The sequence below is a fragment of the Salvelinus fontinalis genome, chromosome 11, assembly GCF_029448725.1.
Source record: "Salvelinus fontinalis isolate EN_2023a chromosome 11, ASM2944872v1, whole genome shotgun sequence".
Lineage (NCBI taxonomy): Eukaryota > Metazoa > Chordata > Actinopteri > Salmoniformes > Salmonidae > Salvelinus > Salvelinus fontinalis.
Window position 1 is genome coordinate 39,134,671 of NC_074675.1, and position 23,315 is coordinate 39,157,985.

Genomic DNA, 23,315 nt, shown 5'->3' on the forward strand with positions numbered 1-23,315 from the left:
CAAATTGCACCCCGATGCTGGTACCATTGGCTTGTTTGTACTTTTCAGTTTAACCCCGTTACAGCTGTTAGTGCGATCGATTTAATTGTAGTGGGAAAAATGGACATTGTGTAGGCATAATTACATTATTCAATCAATGTTGACTCCAATGCTTCCCACAGTTGTGCCAAGTTGTCGTTTGGGTGGTGGACCAAACCCCTGTAGCGATGCAGTTCTTGACACACTCAAACCGGTGCGACTGGCACCTTTACCGCAAAAGGCACATACACAATCCATGTCTCAAGGCTTACAAATCCTTCTTTAACCTGTATCCTCCCCTTCGTCTATACTGATTGAAGTGTATTTAACAAGTGACATCAATAAGGGATCAAAGCTTTCACCTGGTCAGTCCATATCATGGAAAGAGCAGGTGTTCTTAATCTTTTGTACACTCAGCGTATATGCCACCTCATGGACAAGGCTAGAAAACTGTGCAACATACGCCGCCTGGTGGTTGAATTGACCTATTTCAAGTTGTCAATTGGGAAGTTTTTAAATAGGCCATCCATCATTGGCTGAAAGCCAACGGAAGCAATTACTTGGGTAAATATTTGATTATCCAAACAGTTTGTTACAAGTTATATATTATGGAATATTTTCTCTCTCTCACACACCGAATAAAGAACTAGACACAGTTTAAAGACGCAACAAATATTTGAATTGATGAACATGGACACATCATCAGAAACACTTGCTCAATAGAACTCTTTCTTTTGTTTGCAAGAGATCAATTTCATCTCCATATTTTCACCCAAAAGAACAAACATTTGGTCCGTTACAGGGAGAAATAAAACAGTTTTGTTTTGAAAATAGCTTTTACATTCAATAGTATCTCCTCTTGAAGCCCTCCAAGCGCATGCAGCCTGAGACTTAAACACAAATGATTTACCCAAGACAAAAACGGACATAAAACAATACAAACGTGGTTTCCACATACATACACACAGCACATGGGGCTAAAGACAGGCTTGTCTGTAATGTCCTCCTATCTACATGCATTAGGAGAATGTTGTGTTAAGGCTGCCATAACCATCACTAAGGGGGAAAAATGCTTGCTTGTCATCATTTTTTCCTCGTCTTGTTCAGCTCTCATAGCCTTGAAGCGGGATATCTCTCCCTTCTGTAACTTGATACACACTGACTGACTGACTGACTGACTGACTGGAATGGCTAGTTTTGGGGAGTTTTTGAAGGCCGTTTTCAGAGGTGGCTCCAAAAAGCAAGCCGAATGTGATGATTTGGCGTACTGTTTTACGAATGGGACTGTTGATGCACAAAAGCGGGACATGGGAGAAACAGCGAAGTGTGTGTGTGTGTCTTGTTGATGGGACCCACTGAGCCCTGAGGTGGATTCTATTCATACAAACACCTTTAATATATGGTCACTCACAGACACACACACAGGCACGCACTTGTACACATTATTTCAACGGATCAACATTACTGTACAGAGACTCCACACACACACACACACACACACACACACACACACACACACACACACACACACACACACACACACACACACACACACACACACACACACACACACACACACACACACACACACACGTAGAGGGGAGAGGAGAGGAGCCTGCATGAATGTTTCCCCTCTCTCTGAAGGCGAAAATACTCTAGAGGCATTGAAATGGCAGCAGCTCCTAAAGTTCACTGGTCTTCATGTGCCCAGGGATGGTTGGGGGGTAGCCGGGGGCGCCACTATCAGATGAAAGGGTTTCGCGACGTTCCTCTACTTGGGTAAACATTCCCCTGAGAGATGGCAAGAGAGAGGGAGGGAGAGATGGAAAGACAGGGAAAGGGTGAGAGAGATAAGGAAAGAGGGAAAGGGTGAGGGAGATATGGAAAGAGAGAGGGTGAGAGATGGAAAGAGGGTAAGGGAGAGATAGAAAGAGAGAGGGTGAGGAGAGATGGAAAGAGAGAGAGAGGGGGAGGGAGATGGTGAGTTCCTGCTGTACATCTACATCACCAGAAAAGCCCTCCAATGCCTTTTGAATGAAGCATTAGCAGCTAGCGTTCCAAATCCCCAACAAACTGTGCAAATCTATTGAAGTACACTCAATGCTTATTGTAGTGTTGCTGTGGTGTGGTGTGGTACTCACCGTGAATGGGTTCACTGACATTGGACGAGGAACTTTGGGTTGAGAGTCCGATGCAGGGAAAGAGGTAAAACCTACACACCCAATAACACCCCAAAATCAGAGATACATTAGGACCAAAGACTAATACATCCAATACTAGTCTGACAAACATAGAACATAGAATAATTACTAGAATAGACAACACCCCTCAGACCATGGAAGTTTCACTCATTCTAATTCCATGGGTTCTAACTCTATATTTGGGGACTGAGTTGGTATTATGTAAGCATGGGAGAAGACGCTCTGATCATCATTAGCTGTGATGTTGGCTCCTCTTAGGGTTTGAAGAGGCAGAGTTGGTTTTGATCACAGGCCAAACCCCATACATAACAGATGACATGGTATGCTGCTGCAGCCAAGCCAGAGAACACATCCATGCAGCACTGCAGTGATGAACTGTTTTGTTTCTTGGCAAAGCATGTACTGCACTGTAATTTGTATATATATAGAACACCAAATGGTAAACACTTTTTGTGTGCTCTTGTCCTATACAGTTGGAGAAAATTCTCAAAATAATTTTGTCCGAGAATAGATAAAAATAGCATGAGAATTAGAATAGACTTATAGTCCACTTATACTTGCCGTTGGCTTCCTGGTTGTTGGCATGCTTGTGTGGAAATGCATTCTGGGTAGCGGGAGTTGGGAAGGTGGCGGACGGAGGGAACACTGAGGTTGGAGAGCTGACGAACCCACTGGAGTCACCTGCATAGGGAAACACAACATAAGGGTGTTAAGTCACACACAGTACATTGAAATATTACAATAAACCAAGAATCCAGGGGTCCCAAATCTCCAATATAACTGTTTGTTAGTGATTTCTAAACTACATTAACTATTAACTTCTCTAGGGCAGGGGGCAGCATTCGGAATTTTGGATGAAATGCATGCCCAAATTAAACTGCCTGCATCTCGGGCCCAGAATATATGATATGCATATAACTGGTAGATTTGGATAGAAAACACTCTAAAGTCTCCAAAACTGTTAAGATAGTGTCTGTGAGTATAACAGAACTGATTTGGCAGGCAAAAACCTGAGACAAATCCATTCAGGAAGTAGTTCTTTTTTTGGTTTTGTAGTTTTCTATTCAATGCCAATACAGTATCCATTGCCTTAGGACTCAAAATGCAGTTTCTATGCCTTCCACTAGATGTCAACAGTCTTCAGAAAATGTTTCAAGCTTATATTCTGAAAAATGAAGAAGTAAGAGCAGTCTGAATGAGTGGACCCTAAAGTGTCACAGAGCTTTTTCCTGCGCAAGACCGAGAGAGTGCGTTTCTTGTTTACATTTATATTGACAACGTTATTGTCCGGTTGAAATATTATTGATTATTTAGGCTAAAAACAACCTGAGGTTTGAATATAAACATCGTTTGACATGTTTCTATGAACTTTACGGATACAATTTGGATTTTTTTGTCTATCTGTTTTGACTGCGTTTGAGCCTGTGGATTACTGAAGAAAACGTGGAAACAAAACTGAGGTTTTTGGGTATAAAGAGACTTTATCGAACAAAAATAACATTTATTGAGTAAATGAATGTCTGCTGAGTGCAACCATATGTAGATCATCAAAGGTAAGGGATGAATTTTATCTCTATTTCTAAATTGTGTAACTGTTCTACCTGGCTGGCTACTGTTTGTAATGATTTGTCTAGTGGGCTATGTTCTCATAATCGTAATGTATGCTTTCGCCGTAAAGCATTTTTTAAATCTGACACCGTGGTTGGATTCACAAGCAGTTAATCTTTAAACCTATGTAAAATATGTTTTGATTTCTGAATTTTATTTTTTATTTTTGTGTATTTGAATTTGGCGCCCAGCAGTTTCACTGGCTGTTGAAGAGTTGGGACGCTACCGTCTCACGTGCCCAAGAGAGGTTAACTAATGAAGACTCTCTATAAATTACTTGTATACAGTTACCCCTGTTACTGTACATTCTTGACCTTTGCCCCCAGGCTGAATAAGTAGTGCTCTGCTGGCAGCTTACCTCCTGAGGTGGACCTGTTGAAGGGGTTACTGGGGGACAGGGCAGGCTGCTGCTGCTGAGAGCTGGAACTGGAGCTGAACGGGTTGGGGAAGTCTGAGACATGGAGGTAGGAGACAGAGAGACAAGGATAGCGAGAGAGAGAGAGAGAGACAGAGAGAGACAGAGAGAGACAATAGTTCATGGATATGTTCAAGCCTTTCAAAGTCTTTCATGAAAAATATACACCTGCATGCAGGGGCGCAACTTTCACTGGGGACAGGGGGGGCATTCTGAAATTGCATTTTTGTCCCCGCCAGTTTTATCATGGGAACGTGATACAAAACGAGGCAACGGTGTGCTTTAGGACCGGTAGGCTGTTGGGTAAGCTGTTTGGAGTGTTTAACCGACAGGCTAAAAAAAAAATATATAAAAAAAGATGTCCCCCCCCCAAACTTCTAAAACAAAAGTTGCGCCCCTGCCTCCATGATTGATTCATATTTTTGTAACACTGCCTACTTGCAAATGTTTGGGATCCCGACACAGCATCCACGCCTGGAGAGCTGAAGAAAGTCGGAAAAGAAGAGGAAAGAGTTAGGACCAACTATATATTATTACATGCATGAACATTAAAAACAAGTCAATTTAATATTGCAGTTGCCTCCAGCTATGATGTGGGCCTGTCATGAATTACTAAACCAAGGGCATGCAGATATCCTGAGCAAATAAAACTATGTATTTGTACCGGGACTGGTGTACTTTAACAGAGTCTACACTTCTTCGATGCATTAAATGGGAACGTTAAGTGTATTTGCTTGACAGCGCATTCATTACCTGGCAGGAGTGGAACTAGAGGACAGGCGGTTCCCAAATAGGGTGCTATACTGGGGTAGTCCACCGGGGGTTGCTGAAAACACACATTAAAATAAATAGACGAACCATAGACGGGTTGGTTTTCTAGGCTTAACAACAAAACCAACGCGTGTGCAACTATGGGGCAAAACAGACAGGGTTGTCTTAGATTGTTGACAACATTAAAACTATATTTTGTCTCCAAATGTTTATTGAAAACATAAATACATTTGCACAATGAGCACTTGTCTCTTAAATTCATCATTACAGTTGTTGGTTAGCTAGCTAGCAAATTTTAGCCAATATTAGCATAGACATGACATGAGTCACAACACCTCAAAACAAGATATGGTATCAATAAAAAGCTACAACGAGCTGAAACAAGCCACATACGATTCCCCACATGGCAGCTTCTTGTCATTGTTGCTAGCTATCAGACCTCTCTGAATCATAACACCATATGGCCTTCTGCCTCGTAATGTTGTCAGCCACCCAGTCTATAAGCACAGGGCTCAGCTGGGGGCTAATGTCAGAGATCACATGTAATTGATTTGATTTGACATAGGGTGCAAAGTTTCCACTCCCAGTGTGTGATTGGTCAAGGTATAACTATTGACTGTGCAGTGTAAAAAAAAAAAAAAACGTATAGTCCATTGCTATATTAATCAAAAGAAACTACACATAAATCTACCTACAGTATATTATTGCCCAGGGGAGAGATATTATGTATTGAATCATGGAAATATATGATGATATATGATGATATATGTTCAAACATGCCTAAGGCATTGTTCCTGCACATTTATGTTATCATTAGTTAGCAGTTAGTAGCATTGCTAAATCAAAACTGGAACATATTTCCAAGGTTGTTCTGTAACAACCCACCGGTTTAGTATTGAGTGCAGAAAACACAATGGGGTCATTCACTTAGTAAAACTTTGGCATTTAGAGTAAGGCATTATGCAATGTAGCTGACAATAATCTCACTCACACACACACACACACACACACACACACACACACACACACACACACACACACACACACACACACACACACACACACACACACACACACACACACACACACACACACAACTATGTCTTACTATACTTGTGAGGTCTTTTTTGGGATTCAAAATCCTATTTTACCTAACCCCTAAACTTTACCATAATCCTAAACCTAACCTCTAAGCCTAAAATAGCATTTGTACAAGTGAGGAACGGCAAAATGTCCTCACTTCTCTGAATTTTTGTTGGTGTACTATTCTTGTGAGGATTTCTGGTACTCACGAGTATAGTAAAATGTGTACACACACACACACACCCACCCTCTCCCACCCCCCACACACACTCCTTCTACCCTTACCTGTAGGTCCAGGTCCAGGCGACGTGTCAGAGAAGACACTGTTAAGTTGGGACAGGGCAGCGTAGCGGTCCTGGTGGTTTGTGTGTGTGTTTGGGCTGGGGGCTGGGGGGGTGATGCTGAGGGCACTGTGACTCTGCTGCTGGCTGAGCCCCCCAAAATCCACACTCAAAGACTTAGGGAAGGCCCTGAAGGGGGCTAAGCCCCCCGAGGAGGACACTGTACGACCTGAGAGGACCAAACAAAGATGGCTGAGATAAGGAGGCTGGGGGTGAGTCCGAGATGGCACCCAATTCCCAATATAGTGCACTGCATTTGACCAGGGCCTGCAAAGTAGTGCACTATATAGGCAATAGGGTGCCCATGCATGTTTTTCCATCGTGACTTGACCATCCAATAGTCTCACTAAAACAAGATAGCAATAGAATCTCAATGGATTATTGGGGAAATCCTAGCTTTGCACAAACGTATAGCATGCTACATGTATTAGCAGCCAGCAGGAGTTTAATGTGTTCCTGGATAGGGTCTGTCCTGGACAGAATCATAGCATACTTCTGAGCTGTGAAATACTATTGGGCCCCTGTTGAATGGGGCATTGTCCACTCTCTAAAAATAGTTTTATTTGTGTTATTTCTCTCTTTCCATCTATCTATCTCAGGGTACAGTGTGTCTCTGCCTGACCTGGCCAGTTCTCCGACCGGGGACTTTGAAGGGAGAAACGGACTAATCAGAATTAATAGCAGAAGAGTACAGGACTACTGGCGAGTAGGCACACCCACCAAGGCTATAGTCTTCTGTTTTGTTCTATTCTATACCTCTGAATAAACATTCAGGACACAATTAATTACTGTACGGGTTAGTGCCATACCTGCTTAGTTAAATAAAGGTTTAAAAAAAACTAAAGTGAAGTTGTTTTTGAAAGTGCTACTGGCTAAGGAGGTAAAAGTTGAGAGAGAGAAAATGAGAGATATTTAAGTAGAGGAGGGTGTGGTCTTTACCTGAGGGTCGAGGGAGGGCAGGAAAGGAGGGGGCGTGGCTCTGGGGTCCCATCGTTGAAGACAGAGAGCCTGGACGTTGTCTCTCTATACCTCTCAGTAGAGACTCTGAGAGAGAGAGCGAGAGAGAGAGAGAGGGCGAGAGACAGAGAGAGAGAGAGAGAGAGAGAGCGGTAGAGAGAAGGACAGAGAGATTGGCAAGGAGAGAAACAGAAAAAAGGAGAAAGAAACAGACATAACGATAGAGAGAGGTGGAAAGAGAAAGAAGAAACAGGCGTCAAACAATGTTGCCTCAGGTTCCATTATTCATGGTACCAAAAAAGAATGTGAACAGTCCTACCTTTCAATGGGGGGTCTCTAAAACTCTGGGAGCGTGAGGGAGCACGGCCGGTAAACACATCAGCCCTCATGTCCGCAGGGGAGATGGCGGGGACTCTGTCCCCCCAGGACGAGAGCTGGGACTGGGACTGGAGGAGAGGGGAGACGGGGGTGGGAACCAAACAGTGGGTGGGTGCATTTCTCCTCTGTGTTACATTATCTTCACTCTCTATAACTCTATTAGTCTTCTCCACAGTAACACTTCTAACTCTATTACTCTTCTCCACATTAACACTTCTAACTCTATTTCTCTTCTCCACAGTAACACCTCTCACTAACTCTATTACTTTTCTCCACAGTAACACTTCTAACTCTATTAGTCTTCTCCACAGTAACACCTCTAACTCTATTACTTTTCTCCACAGTAACACGTCTACCTCTATTAGTCTCTCCACAGTAACACGTCTAACTCTATTAGTCTTCTCCACAGTAACACCTCTCATTAACTCTATTACTCTTCTCCACAGTAACACTTCTAACTCTATTAGTCTTCTCCACAGTAACACTTCTAACTCTATTACTTTTCTCCACAGTAACACTTTTAACTCCATTAGTCTTCTCCACAGTAACACCTCTCATTAACTCTATTACTCTTCTCCACAGTAACACTTCTAACTCTATTACTCTTCTCCACAGAAACACCTCTAACTCTATTACTTTTCTCCACAGTAACACTTCTAACTCTATTACTCTTCTCCACAGTAACACCTCTCATTAACTCTATTAGTCTTCTCCACAGTAACACGTTTAACTCTATTACTCTTCTCCACAGTAACACTTCTAACTCTATTAGTCTTCTCCATAGTAACACCTCTAACTCTATTACTTTTCTCCACAGTAACACTTCTAACTCTATTACTCTTCTCCACAGTAACACTTTTAACTCCATTAGTCTTCTCCACAGTAACACTTCTAACTCTATTACTCTTCTCCACAGTAACACTTCTAACTCTATTAGTCTTCTCCACAGTAACACTTCTAACTTTATTACTCTTCTCCACAGTAACACTTCTAACTCTATTATTCATCTCCACAGTAACACTTCTAACTCTATTACTTGCTGCCTCTCACTAACTCTATTACTTTTCTCCACAGTAACACCTCTAACTCTATTACTCTTCTCCATTATAACACCTCTCACTAACTCTTACTCTTCTCCACAGTAACACCTCTCACTCTCTTTTTCTCTTGCTTTCTATCAATCTCTCCCTCCTTTCTCTCTCCCTATCTCTTCACTCTTTCTCTCCCCATTTTCCTCTTTACTTGTTCCTTCAATTTAATTTAATAAAGCTTTATATACATGAAATATCCCTCTGCCTCTATAGCATCTCCTCAATCCATCGGAGGAGTTATGTATCTCACCAGTGTGCGTATGGGTCTGGCGGAGGGGGGCACGGCGTGGGATGGGGCCTGGGCGGGCGGGGGGCCGTGAGAGGAGGGTAAGGCCTGCAACCCCGACGGGCTCCAAGGTCCCTCCACCTCCCTCCGGCTCTTGTTCTTTGAAAAATGCCTGAAAAATAGTTCCATGTTGCTGTGACTACATTTGAAGAAGAGATTTTATTTCAATGAGACTAAACTAATAAAAAATAATTTCCCCAATGTAAGTAAATGCATTGTGCTAAAAATGATTTGAATGGACATTTAACACATTCAACTCAGTGTACAACTTTGAGTTGGGATGAGTTCGAAATAGGTGGTACGTCTGACATATACAGTTGACGTCTGAAGTTTACATACACCAATGTTGGAGTCATTAAAACTCGTTTTTCAACCACTCTACAAATTTCTTGTTAACAAACTATAGTTTTGGCAAGTCGGTTCGGACATCTACTTTGTGCATGACACAAGTCAGTTTTCAAACAATTGTTTACAGACAGATAATTTAACTTATAATTCACTGTATCACGATTCCATGGAGTCAGAAGTTTACATACACTAAGTTGACTGTGCCTTTTAAACAACTTGGAAAATTCCAGAAAATTATGTAATGGCTTTAGAAGCTTCTGATAGGTTAATTGACATCATTTGAGTCAATTGGAGGCGTACCTGTGGATGTATTTCAAGGCCTAATTTCAAACTCAGTGTCTCTTTACTTGACATGATGGGAAAATCAAAAACAATCAGGCAAGACCTGAGAAAAAAAAGTAGACCTCCACAAGTCTGGTTCATCCTTGGGAGTAATTTCCAAACGCCTGAAGGTACCACGTTCATCTGTACAAACAATAGTAAGCAAGTATAAACGCCATGGGACCATGCAGCTGTCATACCACTCAGGAAGGAGACACGTTCTGTCTCCTAGAGATGAACGTACTTCGCTGCGAAAAGTGCAAATCCATCCCAGACCAACAACAAAGGACCTTGTGAAGATGCTGGAGGAAACAGGTACAAAAGTATCTATATTAACATAACCTGAATGGCCGTTCAGCAAGGAAGAAGCCACTGCTACAAAACCGCCATAGAAAAGCTAGACTACAATTTGCAACTGCACATGGAGAAATGTCCTCTGGTCTGATGAAACAAAAATAGAACTGTTTGGCCATAATGACCATCTTTATGTTTGGAGGAAAAAAGGGGAAGCTTGCAAGCGGAAGAACACCATCCCAACCGTGAAGCACGCACGGGGGTGGCAGCATCATGTTGTGGGGGTGCTTTGCTGCAGGAGGGACTGGTGCACTTCACAATATAGATGGCATCATGAAGAAGGAAAATGATGTGGATATATTGAAGCAACATCTCAAGACATCAGTCAGGAAGTTAAAGCTTATTTGCAAATGGGTCTTCCAAATGGGCAATGACCCCAAGCATACTTCCAAAGTTGTGGGGAAATGGCTTAAGGACAACAAAGTCAAGGTATTGGAGTGGCCATCACAAAGCCCTGACCTCAAGCCTATAGAACATTTGTGGGCAAAACTGAAAAGGCGTGTGCAAGCAAGGAGGCCTACAAACCTGACTCAGTTACACCGGCTCTGTCAGGAGGAATGGGCCAAAATTCACCCAACTTATTGTGGGAAGCTTGTGGAAGGCTACCCGAAACGTTTGACCCAAGTTAACCAATTTAAAGGCAATGCTTCCACATACTAATTGAGTGTATGTAAACTTCTGACCGACTGGGAATGTGATGAAATAAATAAATGCTGAAATAAATTATTCTCTCTATTATTCTGACATTTCACATTCTTAAAATAAAGTGGTGATCCTAACTGATAGGGACTTTTTACTAGGAATAAATGTCAGGAATTGTGAAAAACTGAGTTTAAATGTATTTGGCTAAGGTGTATGTAAACTTTCGACTTCAACTGTAGATATCTTTATGGAGATATGATATCTTTATTGATTTTTTCACCATTTCTTCTTCTCGTATTTGTCCTGGAGGAACTCCTTGAGCTTCTGGGAGTCCCTTGTGTCGAAGCATGCATCTGTCTTTGGCTCAAAGACACACAGCCAGGTCCTCCTTCCCACCTACACACGTGCAGAGCCGCAGATACACGTACGTACGCACAGACAAACACGAACACACAAATAATGATGCAGAACATCAACAATAGGCACCACACATACACACACAGTCTTGTACAACTAACCTTGTGGGGACACACAAGTCAGTCCCATTCAAAATCCTATTTTCCCTAAAATCCTAAACCTAATCCTGAATCTCACCCTAACCAGTACCCTTACCCTAACCTTAAACCGAAAACCTAACTTTAACTTTAAACCTAACCCTAGCTCCTAACCCTAAAACTAACCCTAGCTCCTAACCCTAAAACTAACCCTAGCTCCTAACCCTAAAACTAACCCTAGCTCCTAACCCTAAAACTAACCCTAGCTCCTAACCCTAAAACTAACCCTAGCTCCTAACCCTAAAACTAACCCTAGCTCCTAACCCTAAAACTAACCCTAGCTCCTAACCCTAAAACTAGCCCTAAAACTAACCCTAGCTCCTAACCCTAAAACTAACCCTAGCTCCTAACCCAAAAACTAACCCTAGCTCTAACTTGAAACCTAATTCTATCCCTACCACTAATTCCATCCTTAACCCTAAATGCCCTAGAAATAGCATTTGACCTTGTGGGGACCAACAAAAAGATCCCCAGTTGGTCCGATTTTCATTTGTTTACTATTCTTGTGGGGACTTCTGAACCCCACAAATGTAGTTAAATATTTCTGTACACACACACACACCAAAATAATCATGTAGAAAATGAACAATAGACACATCTGCATACCAACACATTAGTTAACATGCTAGTCACATGCTCTGATCGACACTACTGTAGCTCACTGACTAATTATGAATCACCAACATCAACACATTAATCTAACCAAATCTGACTATCCAGACTTTTCTAGCTGATATCTGTGCAATGAATCAGACACTCATGCACGCACGCACACATTAATTAATTTCAAATTAAATTGTGTTATGTAAACTTTGTAAAGTTTGATCCCTTTCACTGCAGACACGCTCTCTCACCTCACACACACACACACACACACACACACACACACACACACACACACACACACACACACCACACACACACCACACACACACACACACACACACACACACACACACACACACACACACACACACACGTTCTCTCTTTCCCTCACACACACACAGTGATGAGGTGGTTTGTGTGTACAGTAACTGCGATGTTCGATCCGATTCACTGCACAAATTGGGCAGAGCACCTACATTCCTCCAGAAAAAGCCTGTAACCACCAAACAGTGCTACACTCTATTGGTCTGACTGGTACAAGAGAGGGAAGCATCAAGCGTCCTCTTCTATCTCATAAAGATGGATGAGATTTTAGCTGGACCTTATTTAGTCTAGTTCACATTAAAAAACTATTCCTTAGACAGAGATAGATTCATCCATCTCATGTGGCCTCAATCCCTCTCCTGGTGGCCTCGGCCCAAGGATGTACATTTATCATTTATGATATCTATTTATAATATCTATATAATATATTCTTGCTCTATTCATCCTGGGACATGTATATATTGAATACTGAATGTTAGGAGTCCAAGTATGCCTCATGGTTGTGTTTTGTTCACCTTTTCCTGCTGTTGAAATCTTGAAGTATCCAGCTGAGATTTGAGCATTATGCCCAGAATTGAAATGAGGTGGGTGAAATACAGGTGTAATACTGCTAAGTCCCGCCTACAAGCCCACCTGACTGTCACTCACCTCATTGCCATGGTTTTGCAGAAACTCCACTTCCTGTTGGGAGAAGGTTGTCATGGAGATAGACTTGACTCTGTGGGGAGGGTTGAGTCCTCTCCTGAGAGAAGAGAGAGATTGGAAAAAGAGAAACCGATAAAAGAGATATGTAAGATATGTGAAAGGGGGCAAACCACATTTATAACATACATCGCTAAAGACGACCAATTGTGATACAGCATTTAAAAGAGGAAAGGGATGTAGAGGGTATTTAAATTGTTCAAAAAAATGGATGCAATGACAGGTGACTGTGAGAAAAAGTGAAAATGAATTGTTACCGTGAAAATGGCCATAGTGAAAATGTATACAGTGTAGAGAAGGCTTACACAACAGCACATAATAGTGTGCTCATTCACTGTTCTTTGGAGTGAGACAGCCAGTCCAAGACTCTAAACCTGTGCTAAAATCTCACCGCTGCGAATTAGTGAAACCTTGCGAAATGTCCCTCAGCCACAGCCTATAATCTGTTGGGGATCTGAGCTATGGTCTGCATGCAGAATATAATACATGAGCCTGAAGAGGATGCCAAACCTGGAGCCATGCCGAAATGAAACGTAACACGAGCGCGACTACGGGCACGCCTGAAAATTATAAGGTAGTCTGATTAACTGTAGCATAAGACACCAAGGGGAGGAAGAGACACATGTTAAAGTTTCTTGTCAATACTCAAATGTAACAGCAGCATCCTAAAATGGAATCTGCAGATGCAACTTACTGGTTAATCATTATCTGCATGCACAGCCTAGTCTCATAAACCTGACGTAACATAGTAATCAAATCAGATGACATTTTATTGGTCGCATTAACATATTTAACAGATCACAGGTTTGGCGCGGATGTAGCGGGTGTAGCAAAGTGCTTATGTTCCTAGCTCCAACAGTGCAGTAATACCTGACAATACAAAACAATACACCCAAATCCCCAAAATCTAAAGGAACTAAGAGATATATAAATATTAGAACGAGCAATGTCAGAGTCCGGATAAAACAGTATGTAAACATTACTAAAGTGACCTGTGGTTAATGACTATGCAACTGTCACAGCTGCTCCTGCTCTTCCCACCAGGGGCTCGAGGGCGTCAGGCTCCCCAGCATTGCGCACTCCTGCCACCATCATTACGCACACCTGCCATCCCCCATCAGTGTATTATTGGACTCACCTGGACTCAATCACCTGTTTATTACCTCACTTATATTTGTCAGTTCCCCATCTCTGTTCCCCGCTGCTGCAATGATTGTCGTTTGTCATTGTGAATCAGTGTGCTGACCTTGTTAATGTCTTGCTCTTTGTCTGTTCCTAATTAAATGTCAAATCCCTGTACCTGCTTCTTGTCTCGGCGTCGGTCCTTACAGCAACAGTCTCTAAGGTGCGGGATTGAGCCGGCCTAGTAACAGTGACTAAAGTTCAAGGCAGGGTACTGGGCCGGGAAGTGGTGACTGTTTAACAGTCTGAAAGCCTGGAGATTCGGGATGCACCGATATGAAATTTTTGGCCGATATCCGATATTTTCCTTGCCAAAAAAAAAAACGATACCGATAACCAAATTTTTAAATTTGTGCGGCCTTTTAAGAATTCTAGTACAGTTAAATAGTTGCAACACACACACACTGAACAAAAAGTTATTTTGTTGGCATTTACGTATGTCCCAGTATCACCAGTAAAACAAAATCAAAACCTATTTGTTTCACTTACTTGCTGTGCTGTTTCGTTGTTCATTTGTTCAGTCTCAACCAGGATTTCATCATACATGTCAAGCAGTGAAGTTTCAACTCTGTCTGTCCGTGGCCTCTCTTCCTTGGTGCGCACTGTCACTGTGTCCGTTTCCATCTTGTCCAGCTGTGTATGTAACATTTCACGTAAACCCTGTTTCTTGTCTGCATCGAAGTAGCGGTCCTTGGACCTAGCATCGAGCATGGTGGTGACAAATTAGAGGCTCAGAGAGAATGCCACCGAATCGCCTGTTCACAGCCTCTAGTAGAGTACTTTTCCAAGTTCACCGACGGTCTGTGTTGGCATTTTTGTTGAGCAGGCATTTCAATGCCATGACAGGTTATCACATCAGACGCATTTGAGCTTATTTCTCGAGTCAGTTGTTCGAATGGAGCTAGGAGTGTTCATGTTTCCAAGTTTCAAACATGTTCTCAAATGCCATTGAAATGGCAGCAGTGGTATGAGAACCAGGACATTCCTGAGCATGCAATACGGCTTTCCTCAGTACGAAATCCTCGTGGACCCACTGTTCTGTCAGACTCATAATGCTCATGGGGCTGACATTGCTGGTCCAAATATCAGTTGTGAAGCTAATAGCAGTGACACCCATAGCAAGTAGCTCATGGATGTGAGTTTCAACAATACTATGTAACTCCGGTAGGGAAACATCTGAAAAGTAGTGCCTACGTGGTAGTGTGTACCGGTGCTCGACCAGTCTGCGAAAGCCAACATCATCCACGATAGGGAACGGTTGATTGTCAAGGGAAATTCATTCCATTATCTTGGCATTAATGGATTTCGCCTTTGCGTTGCCTCGCTGAAATGTTCTTACTCTTTCAAATGACTGCTCGACTTGTTGACTTGTTGGTTAGGAATGCTGTGTTGCACGTGTAGCGCTATATTTTTCGTGGCGTCATTATGCCATCTACCTATGTTAGATTGGTATGCACGTCAGCTTTGACATCGGTTTTGCACATCGGCGTTAAACTAGACATCCGATGTTGGCATTTTTAGCTAATATCGGCCAATTCCGATATGCTTACCGATATATTGTGCATTCCTACTGGAGATAGAAGCTATTTTTCAGTCTCGGTCCCAGATTTGGTGCACCTGTATTATCTCCGCCTTCTAGATGGTAGCGGGTTGAGCAGGCTGTGGCTCGGGTGGCTGAGGTCCTTGATGATCTTCTTGGCCTTCCTGTGGCATCGAGTGCTGTAGATGTCCTGGAGGGCAGGCAGTGTGCACCCGGTGACACTCAAATTATGTTACGATTGGTATGGTTACATAAGACAGAAGGTTAATTAAGGAAAAAAATTAAGTTGGGTGATTGGTCGGGGTGGATGGGTGGGCGTACACTGGGAACTTCTAGCAACCCAGAGGTTGTGTGTGGAAGTTTCATCACGGCCAACTTTAACGTTTTATCTAATTAGCAACTTTGCAACTAGTTACTACTTTTTAGCTAATTTGTAACTACTTAGCATGTTAGCTAACACCTATCTCTACCCTTAACTTCTTCGGGGTAGGGGGCAGCATTTTCACTTTTGGATAAATAGCGTACCCAATTTCAACTTCCTTCTACTCATCCCCAGAATATAAGAGATGCATATTATTAGTAGATCTGGATAGAAAACACTCTGAAGTTTCTAAAACTGTTTGAATCATGTCTGTGAGCATAACAGAACTTATGTAGTGTAACGGCGCTCCTCCTCCTCTTCATCCGAAAAGGAGGAGTAGTGATTGAACCAAAATGCAGCTTTTGAAGTCAACATAATATTTATTGAACAAGACGAAAAACACGAAACGAAATACACTTGAATAATTAACAAAATAACAAAACGGAGTAGACAGACCTGGACGACGAACTTACATGAAACACGAAGAACGCATGAACAGGGAAACTGACTACATAAAACGAACATACAAACAAACCGAAAACAGTCCCGTGTGGCGCAAACGACATACACAGACACAGGAGACAACCACCCACAACAAACAGTGTGAAAACACCTACCTTAATATGACTCTCAGAGGAAATGAAAACCACCTGCCTCTAATTGAGAGCCATATTAGGTCACCCTTAAACAAACATAGAAACAGAAAACATAGACTGCCCACCCAAACTCACGTCCTGACCAACTAACACATACAAAAACAGGTCAGGAACGTGACATAACCCCCCCCCCCTTAAGGTGCGAACTTGGGGCGCACCAGCACAAAGTTTAGGGGAGGGTCTGGGTGGGCATCTGACCACGGTGGTGGCTCAGGCTCTGGACGAGGTCCCCACCCCACCATAGTCAATCCCAGCTTACTTCTCTCCCTCAGAATGACCACTCTCCTATTCCATCCACCTAATATAAGAGGCAACACAAAAATAAGGGACAGCTCCGGGACAAGGTAGCTCAGGACAGAGAGGTAGGTCAGAATAGAGAGGTAGCTCAAGATAGAGAGGTAGCTCAGGATAGAGAGGTAGCTCAGGATAGAGGGGCAACTCCGGACTGAAGGGCAGCTCCGGACAGAGACACAGCTCTGGACTGAGGGGCAGTTCTGGATAAATAGCCGCTCTGGGCTGAGGGACAGCTCATGACTGGCTGACGGCTCTGGACGCTCATGGCTGGCTGACGGCTCTGGACGCTCATGGCTGGCTGACGGCTCTGGACGCTCATGGCTGGCTGACGGCTCTGGACGCTCATGGCTGGCTGGCGGCTCTGGCAGATCCTGTCTGGTTGGCGGCTCTGGCAGATCCTGTCTGGTTGGCGGCTCTGGCAGATCCTGTCTGGTTGGCGGCTCTGGCAGATCCTGTCTGGTTGGCGGCTCTGGCAGATCCTGTCTGGCTGGCGGCTCTGGCAGATCCTGTCTGGTTGGCGGCTCTGGCAGATCCTGTCTGGTTGGCGGCTCTGGCAGATCCTGTCTGGTTGGAGGCTCTGGCAGATCCTGACTGACGAATGGCTCTAGCGGCTCCTGACTGACTAACGGCTCTGACGGCTCGGGACAGACGGGCGGCTCTAATGGCTCGGGACAGACGGATGGCTCAGACGGCACTGGGCAGACGGATGGCTCAAACGGCACTGGGCAGACGGATGGCTCAAACGGCACTGGGCAGACGGATGGCTCAAACGGCACTGGGGAGACGGATGGCTCAGATGGCGCTGGTGAGACGGATGGCTCTGGCCGGATGAGACACACTGTAGGCCTGGTGCGTGGTACCGGAACTGGAGGTACCGGGCTAAGGACACACACCTTCAGGCTAGTGCGGGGAACAACAACAGGGCACACTGGACTCTCAATGCGCACTATAGGCCTGGTGTGTGGTACCGGAACTGGAGGTACCGGGCTGAGGGCACGCACATCAGGGCGAGTGCGGGGAGAAGGAACAGTGCGTACAGGGCTCTGGAGACGCACAGGTGGCTTAGTGCGTGGTGCCGGAACTGGAGGCACTGGGCTGGAGACACGCACCATAGGGAGAGTGCGTGGAGGAGGAACAGGGCTCTGGAAACGCACTGGAAGCCTGGTGCGTGGTGTAGGCACTGGTGGTACTGGGCTGGGGCGGGGAGGTGGCGCCGGAAATACCGGACCGTGCAGGCGTATTGGCTCCCTTGAGCACTGAGCCTGCCCAACCTTACCTGGCTGAATGCTCCCCGTCGCCCGACCAGTGCGGGGAGGTGGAATAACCCGCACCGGGCTATGTAGGCGAACCGGGGACACCATGCGTAAGGCTGGTGCCATGTAAGCCGGCCCAAGGAGACGTACTGGTGGCCAGATATGTAGAGCCGGCTTCATGGCACTTGGCTCAATGCTCAATCTAGCCCTACCAGTGCGGGGAGGTGGAATAATCCGCATCGGGCTATGCAGACGTACAGGAGACACCGTGCGCTCTACTGCGTAACACGGTGTCTGCCCGTACTCCCGCTCTCCACGGTTAGCCTGGGAAGTGGGCACAGGTCTCCTACCTGCCTCGGGCTTCCAGCCACGTCTCCTTGCTGCCTCCTCATACCACCGCTCCTGGGCTTTCGCTGCTTCCATCTCCTCACGAGCGCGGCGATATTCCCCAATATGTGCCCAGTGTCCTTTTCCCTCCAAGACTTCTTCCCATGTCCAAGACTCCTGTTTAGTAGGCCACTACTCGAACTTACGCTGCTTGGTTCTGGATTGGTGGGTGGTTCTGTAACGCTTGTCGTAATATTCTTCCTCCTCCTCGGACGAGGAGAGGAGAGAGGGATCGGAAGACCAATGTGCAGCGAGGTATGTAGACATAATGAATTTATTTAAGTGTAGACGAAAAACACGAACTTCACTTGAATACTTACAAAATAACAAAACGAATGTAGACAAACCTGAACATACGAACTTACATAAAACACGAAGAACGCACAACAGGAAAAATTACGACCTAAAACGATGAACGAACGAAACAGTCCCGTATGGTGCAACAAACACTGACACAGGAGACAACCACCCACAACAAACAGTGTGAAAACACCTACCTTAATATGACTCTCAATCAGAGGAAATGAAAACCACCTGCCTCTAATTGAGAGCCATATTAGGTCACCCTTAAACAAACATAGAAATAGAAAACATAGACTGCCCACCCAAACTCACGTCCTGACCAACTAACACATACAAAAACTAACAGAAACAGGTCAGGAACGTGACATGTAGCAGGCAAAACCCTGAGGACAAACCATTCAGAATTTTTATTTTTTGAGGTCACTGTCTTTTCAATGATGTTTCATTGGGACACCAGATTTCTAAGGGACTTGTTTGCAGTTCCTACCGCTTCCACTGGATGTCACCAGTCTTTGGAAATTGGTTGAGGTTATTCCTTTGTGTAATGAAGAAGTACGGCCATCGTAAAGGAGGGTCACTTGAAGTAAATTGTTTGAGAGAGGCACATTACCAAAAAAGTTGCGTCAGTTTGTTTTCTTTTTGTATTGAACACAGATCATCCCGTCTTCAAATTGATCGATTATTAACGTTTAAAAATACCTACAGTTGTATTACAAAAGTAGTTTGAAATGTTTTGCTAAAGTTTACATGTAACTTTTGATATATTTTGTAGTGACGTTGCGCAAGTTGGAAGCTGTGTTTTTCTGGATGAAACGCGCCAAATAAATTGACATTTTGGATATATATCGACGGAATTAATCGAACAAAAGGACGATTTGTGATGTTTATGGGACATATTGGAGTACCAACAAAAGAATTTAGTCAAAGGTAAGGCATGAATTATATTTTTATTTATGCGTTTTGTGTCGTGCCTGCAGTGTTGAAATATGCTACTCTCTTTGTTTACTGTTGTGCTATCATCAGATAATAGCATCTTATGCTTTCGCCGAAAAGCCTTTTTGAAATCTGACATGTTGGCTGGATTCCCAACGAGTGTAGCTTTAATTTGGTATCTTACATGTTTGATTTAATGAAAGTTTTTTTTTTTCATTTTATTTGAATATGGCGCTCTGTATTTTCCCTGGCTATTGGCCAGGTGGGACGCAATACCCCAGAGAGGTTAACCCTTTAACTTAAGTCCTAACCCTAACCTTAACCTCTAACTTAGCACTTCTCGAACTCGGTATTCATGACCCCAAGGGGTTGATGTTTTGGTTTTTGCCCTAACACTACACAACTTGATGATTCATTGCTTATTTGAGTCATCTGTGTAGTGCTAGTGCAAAAAAACAAAACGTGCACCCCTTGGGGTCCCGAGGACCGAGTTTGGGAAACCCTGCCTTAAACCCTAGCCTAACTAACATTTGCAGCCTAGCTAACATTAGCGTTAGCTACAACAAATTGGAATTCGTAACATATTGTAATGAAACAGCCGGGAGCAGGTCTCGAACCCTCGACCTTCTAGCCCGAGGCGCTATCGACAAAGCATGCTCGTGCGGCAGAGTCGATTTCCACGCTTATAAACCCAGGGTCGTTACACTACTCCCTCCTTTCAAAGAGCGCGTCCTTGCGCTAGCTTGGGACTCTACGTGTTACAGGAACGCACTCACCGGCCAAGCACACGCACGCACTGTCGTGGATGCAAGGTCCGATCACTTCTGACACCAATGTAATGAAACAGCAGGGAGCAGGGAGCAGGTCTCGAACCCTCGACCTCCTAGCCCGAGGTCCGGCGAGCTATCGATTGTGCCGCAAAAGCTTGCTCGTGCGGCAGAGTCGATTTCCGCGCTTATAAACCCAGGGTCGTTACAATATCATTTGTTTTGCAAATTGGTAACATATTGTAGAAATTGCAATTCGTAACATATCATACAAAATGGATAACGGACACACAAATGAACACCATTCTCATTGGAGAATACCAAATTTACATTTACTATGTTACGTCTACCCATGAGTCCGGGTTGGCATGCAATGGGCTTAGTTGTATAGTTTTATTATAACTGTAGGCATAAGTAGCCCAATAGCCTATGCGCAATATGCATGTTATAGAAGAAGCTATCCATACTTACAGCATTCCAGAGCACGACGTGCAAACGAAGCAGCCCACGGTGATATCAATGTAAGTCACCCCGGGTTGAGTGCACTCGAAGCAGTGTTTGTTTACTCCAGCCTGGGCCAACTCCCGAACCTTGCGGGCGCATATCTCTTGGTTGTCCCGATGTTTTCGGTTCGACATGTTGCTGTCTCGGCCCGCTCTCCCCGCCTTTGGTCTGACACAGACGACAGGATCGTAGTGGTGAGCCGCTTACCACTGGCCCTCCGCTATCCTCTCTGCTATATCCCTTCGTTTATAGTATATGTTACTCACGCCCGCATTATTTATGCAGCTCGCTTTAACGTGATTTGAGACGGATATTACATGCTTGCGTCAGGCTATTTCGTGTCTTTAGCAGAAGAAGTCAGAGGAGATCTTGTCATACTGTCAAACAGTTTTACTACGTCGTTATTTATTTATTAATAGCTGCGGTATTCTCTTCGGCAGTGTAAAAAGAAATATGTCTCGCTCTAAATATCTCTCTCCTCTCTCTGCTCGCCATACGAAGACGCATCGCTTTGGAATGGTGACAGATTTTTGGAACCCAGATTGCCAGCTAAGGAAAGGACAGAGGATCACACATAGCATAGAGCGGTAAATAAAATAACCAAAGGAGAAGAGAAAAAATAAACCATTATATTTACGAAATTATATTCTATATGACTAGATTATGTTATGAGAGTTGTCTGATGTGAGTTTATTTTCACAGTAACAGCAACACACATTTTATGCCTGTCATGGGGAGACTATATCACGCCCATTGCATTATGACGTCCGAAATGAAAAAAATGTTTTAGCTGTCTTGAATTTGTTAACTCTTCACATCGATTTCCGATAAAACCCTATCCATTTAGAACAGTAAAAAGCAATATATGATAGGTTACTATACACGTCCCAAAGGGTTTACGCACGCGTCATTACGCACATGTAGTAATTAAACAGATTCAAGATAGACAGCCTACGCAAAGTAAATCCCTCCTTAACACTTGAGATTGGTTGCAGATTTTACACTCAGACCAGATCAGCCAATGCATGTAATGTAATGATGTCTTTTGGTTACAAAGGAGAGCCATGTGCAGGCAGGTCAGGTGATATCGGCCTGGCTGAGTCCCTGCAGCAAATGTTACACAACTGTCATTTGATCCTACAAGCTTTTCTGATGGTGGTGTAGGATGTAAACATTGTAAGCCTGATTGCATACTATCTAGCAGCTTTTCAGCAGAGTAAGGCCTTTTAACAATATACATCTCTATTCTATTAATGTGAACATTGTGCTCTAATGTGTGTGTGTGTGTGTGTGTGTGTGTGTGTGTGTGTGTGTGTGTGTGTGTGTGTGTGTGTGTGTGTGTGTGTGTGTGTGTGTGTGTGTGTGTGTGTGTGTGTGTGTGTGTGTGTGTGTGTGTGTGTGTGTAGGCTATGTGTGTGTGTGTGTAGGCTATGTGTGTGTGTGTGTAGGCTATGTGTGTGTCTGTATTCATGTACATGTGTGTTGCGCCATGCAGAGAGACATAAATGATGGACCTAGATCATCGGCCACTGTAATGATAGGTCTGTGTAGGCCACTCACCCACAGACTAGCTACTGTGGCGTGCAGACCTCTCTGGTTACATAGAACTGTATGTTGTGTTGAGGTAGAGCTAATCTCGTGTTGCTCAATGATATGTGAACCCTCTTGGAGATACAATATGTGTGTGTGTGTGGGTGTGTGTATGCGCGCATGTGTCTGTGTTTATGTTAATTGGATGGCTTCTTGCCTCAGCAAGACAAAGTACAAGTATCTTCATTCATTGCAAGAGGTTGCCAAACAAGAATACACACCCTAACCACCCAAATTGTACCTCTTTTTAAACATTGGTATGGGATTAAGGGAGTGTATGGCCCTTACCAAGCATAATTATCTCACATAAAAACCTATTGACCAAACTACATTCACTCTCACTATACGAATAAATCACAAATTGACTGGTTATTGGGAATACACATAAAAGACTGAACCGTTAGGAGAGAAAGTTTCTGTAATGTTACCTGTTTTTTGTGTGTTTTTTTTATAAATAAATGTATTCTTAAAACTACATTGTTGTTTAAGGGCTTGTAAGTAAGCATTTAACTGTTCTAATTGGCTCATGGAACAAGTAACATTTG

At 43.7% G+C, this 23,315-nt stretch overlaps 1 protein-coding gene across 1 annotated transcript; it reads right to left on the reverse strand.

The window, feature by feature from the left end:
• Positions 1-674: 674 nt before the first annotated feature.
• LOC129865719 (arf-GAP domain and FG repeat-containing protein 2-like) lies at positions 675-21,931 on the reverse strand. Its single transcript, XM_055938686.1, has 13 exons — positions 21,148-21,931; positions 12,947-13,040; positions 11,095-11,210; positions 9,114-9,261; positions 7,714-7,840; positions 7,377-7,481; positions 6,382-6,606; positions 4,996-5,068; positions 4,681-4,724; positions 4,186-4,278; positions 2,781-2,900; positions 2,160-2,230; positions 675-1,809 (listed from the first exon to the last, which is right to left on the reverse strand). The coding sequence occupies exons 1-13, from the start codon at positions 21,312-21,314 to the stop codon at positions 1,762-1,764; spliced, it is 1,431 nt and encodes a 476-aa protein (XP_055794661.1). The 5' UTR covers positions 21,315-21,931; the 3' UTR covers positions 675-1,761.
• Between the last annotated feature and the right edge of the window lie 1,384 nt (positions 21,932-23,315).

What these genes read in the sequence shown, in the direction of transcription:
- LOC129865719 (XM_055938686.1), bottom strand. Translation starts at nt 21,314, where the DNA reads ATGTCGAACCGAAAACATCGGGACAACCAAGAGATATGCGCCCGCAAG. An exon ending in TAGAGACCCCCCATTGAAAG is followed by an intron (nt 7,482 to 7,713) that starts GTAGGACTGTTC and finishes TCTCTCTCTCAG; the next exon opens with AGTCTCTACTGAGAGGTATA. An exon ending in CAACAACCAGGAAGCCAACG is followed by an intron (nt 2,231 to 2,780) that starts GCAAGTATAAGT and finishes TTGGGTGTGTAG; the next exon opens with GTTTTACCTCTTTCCCTGCA.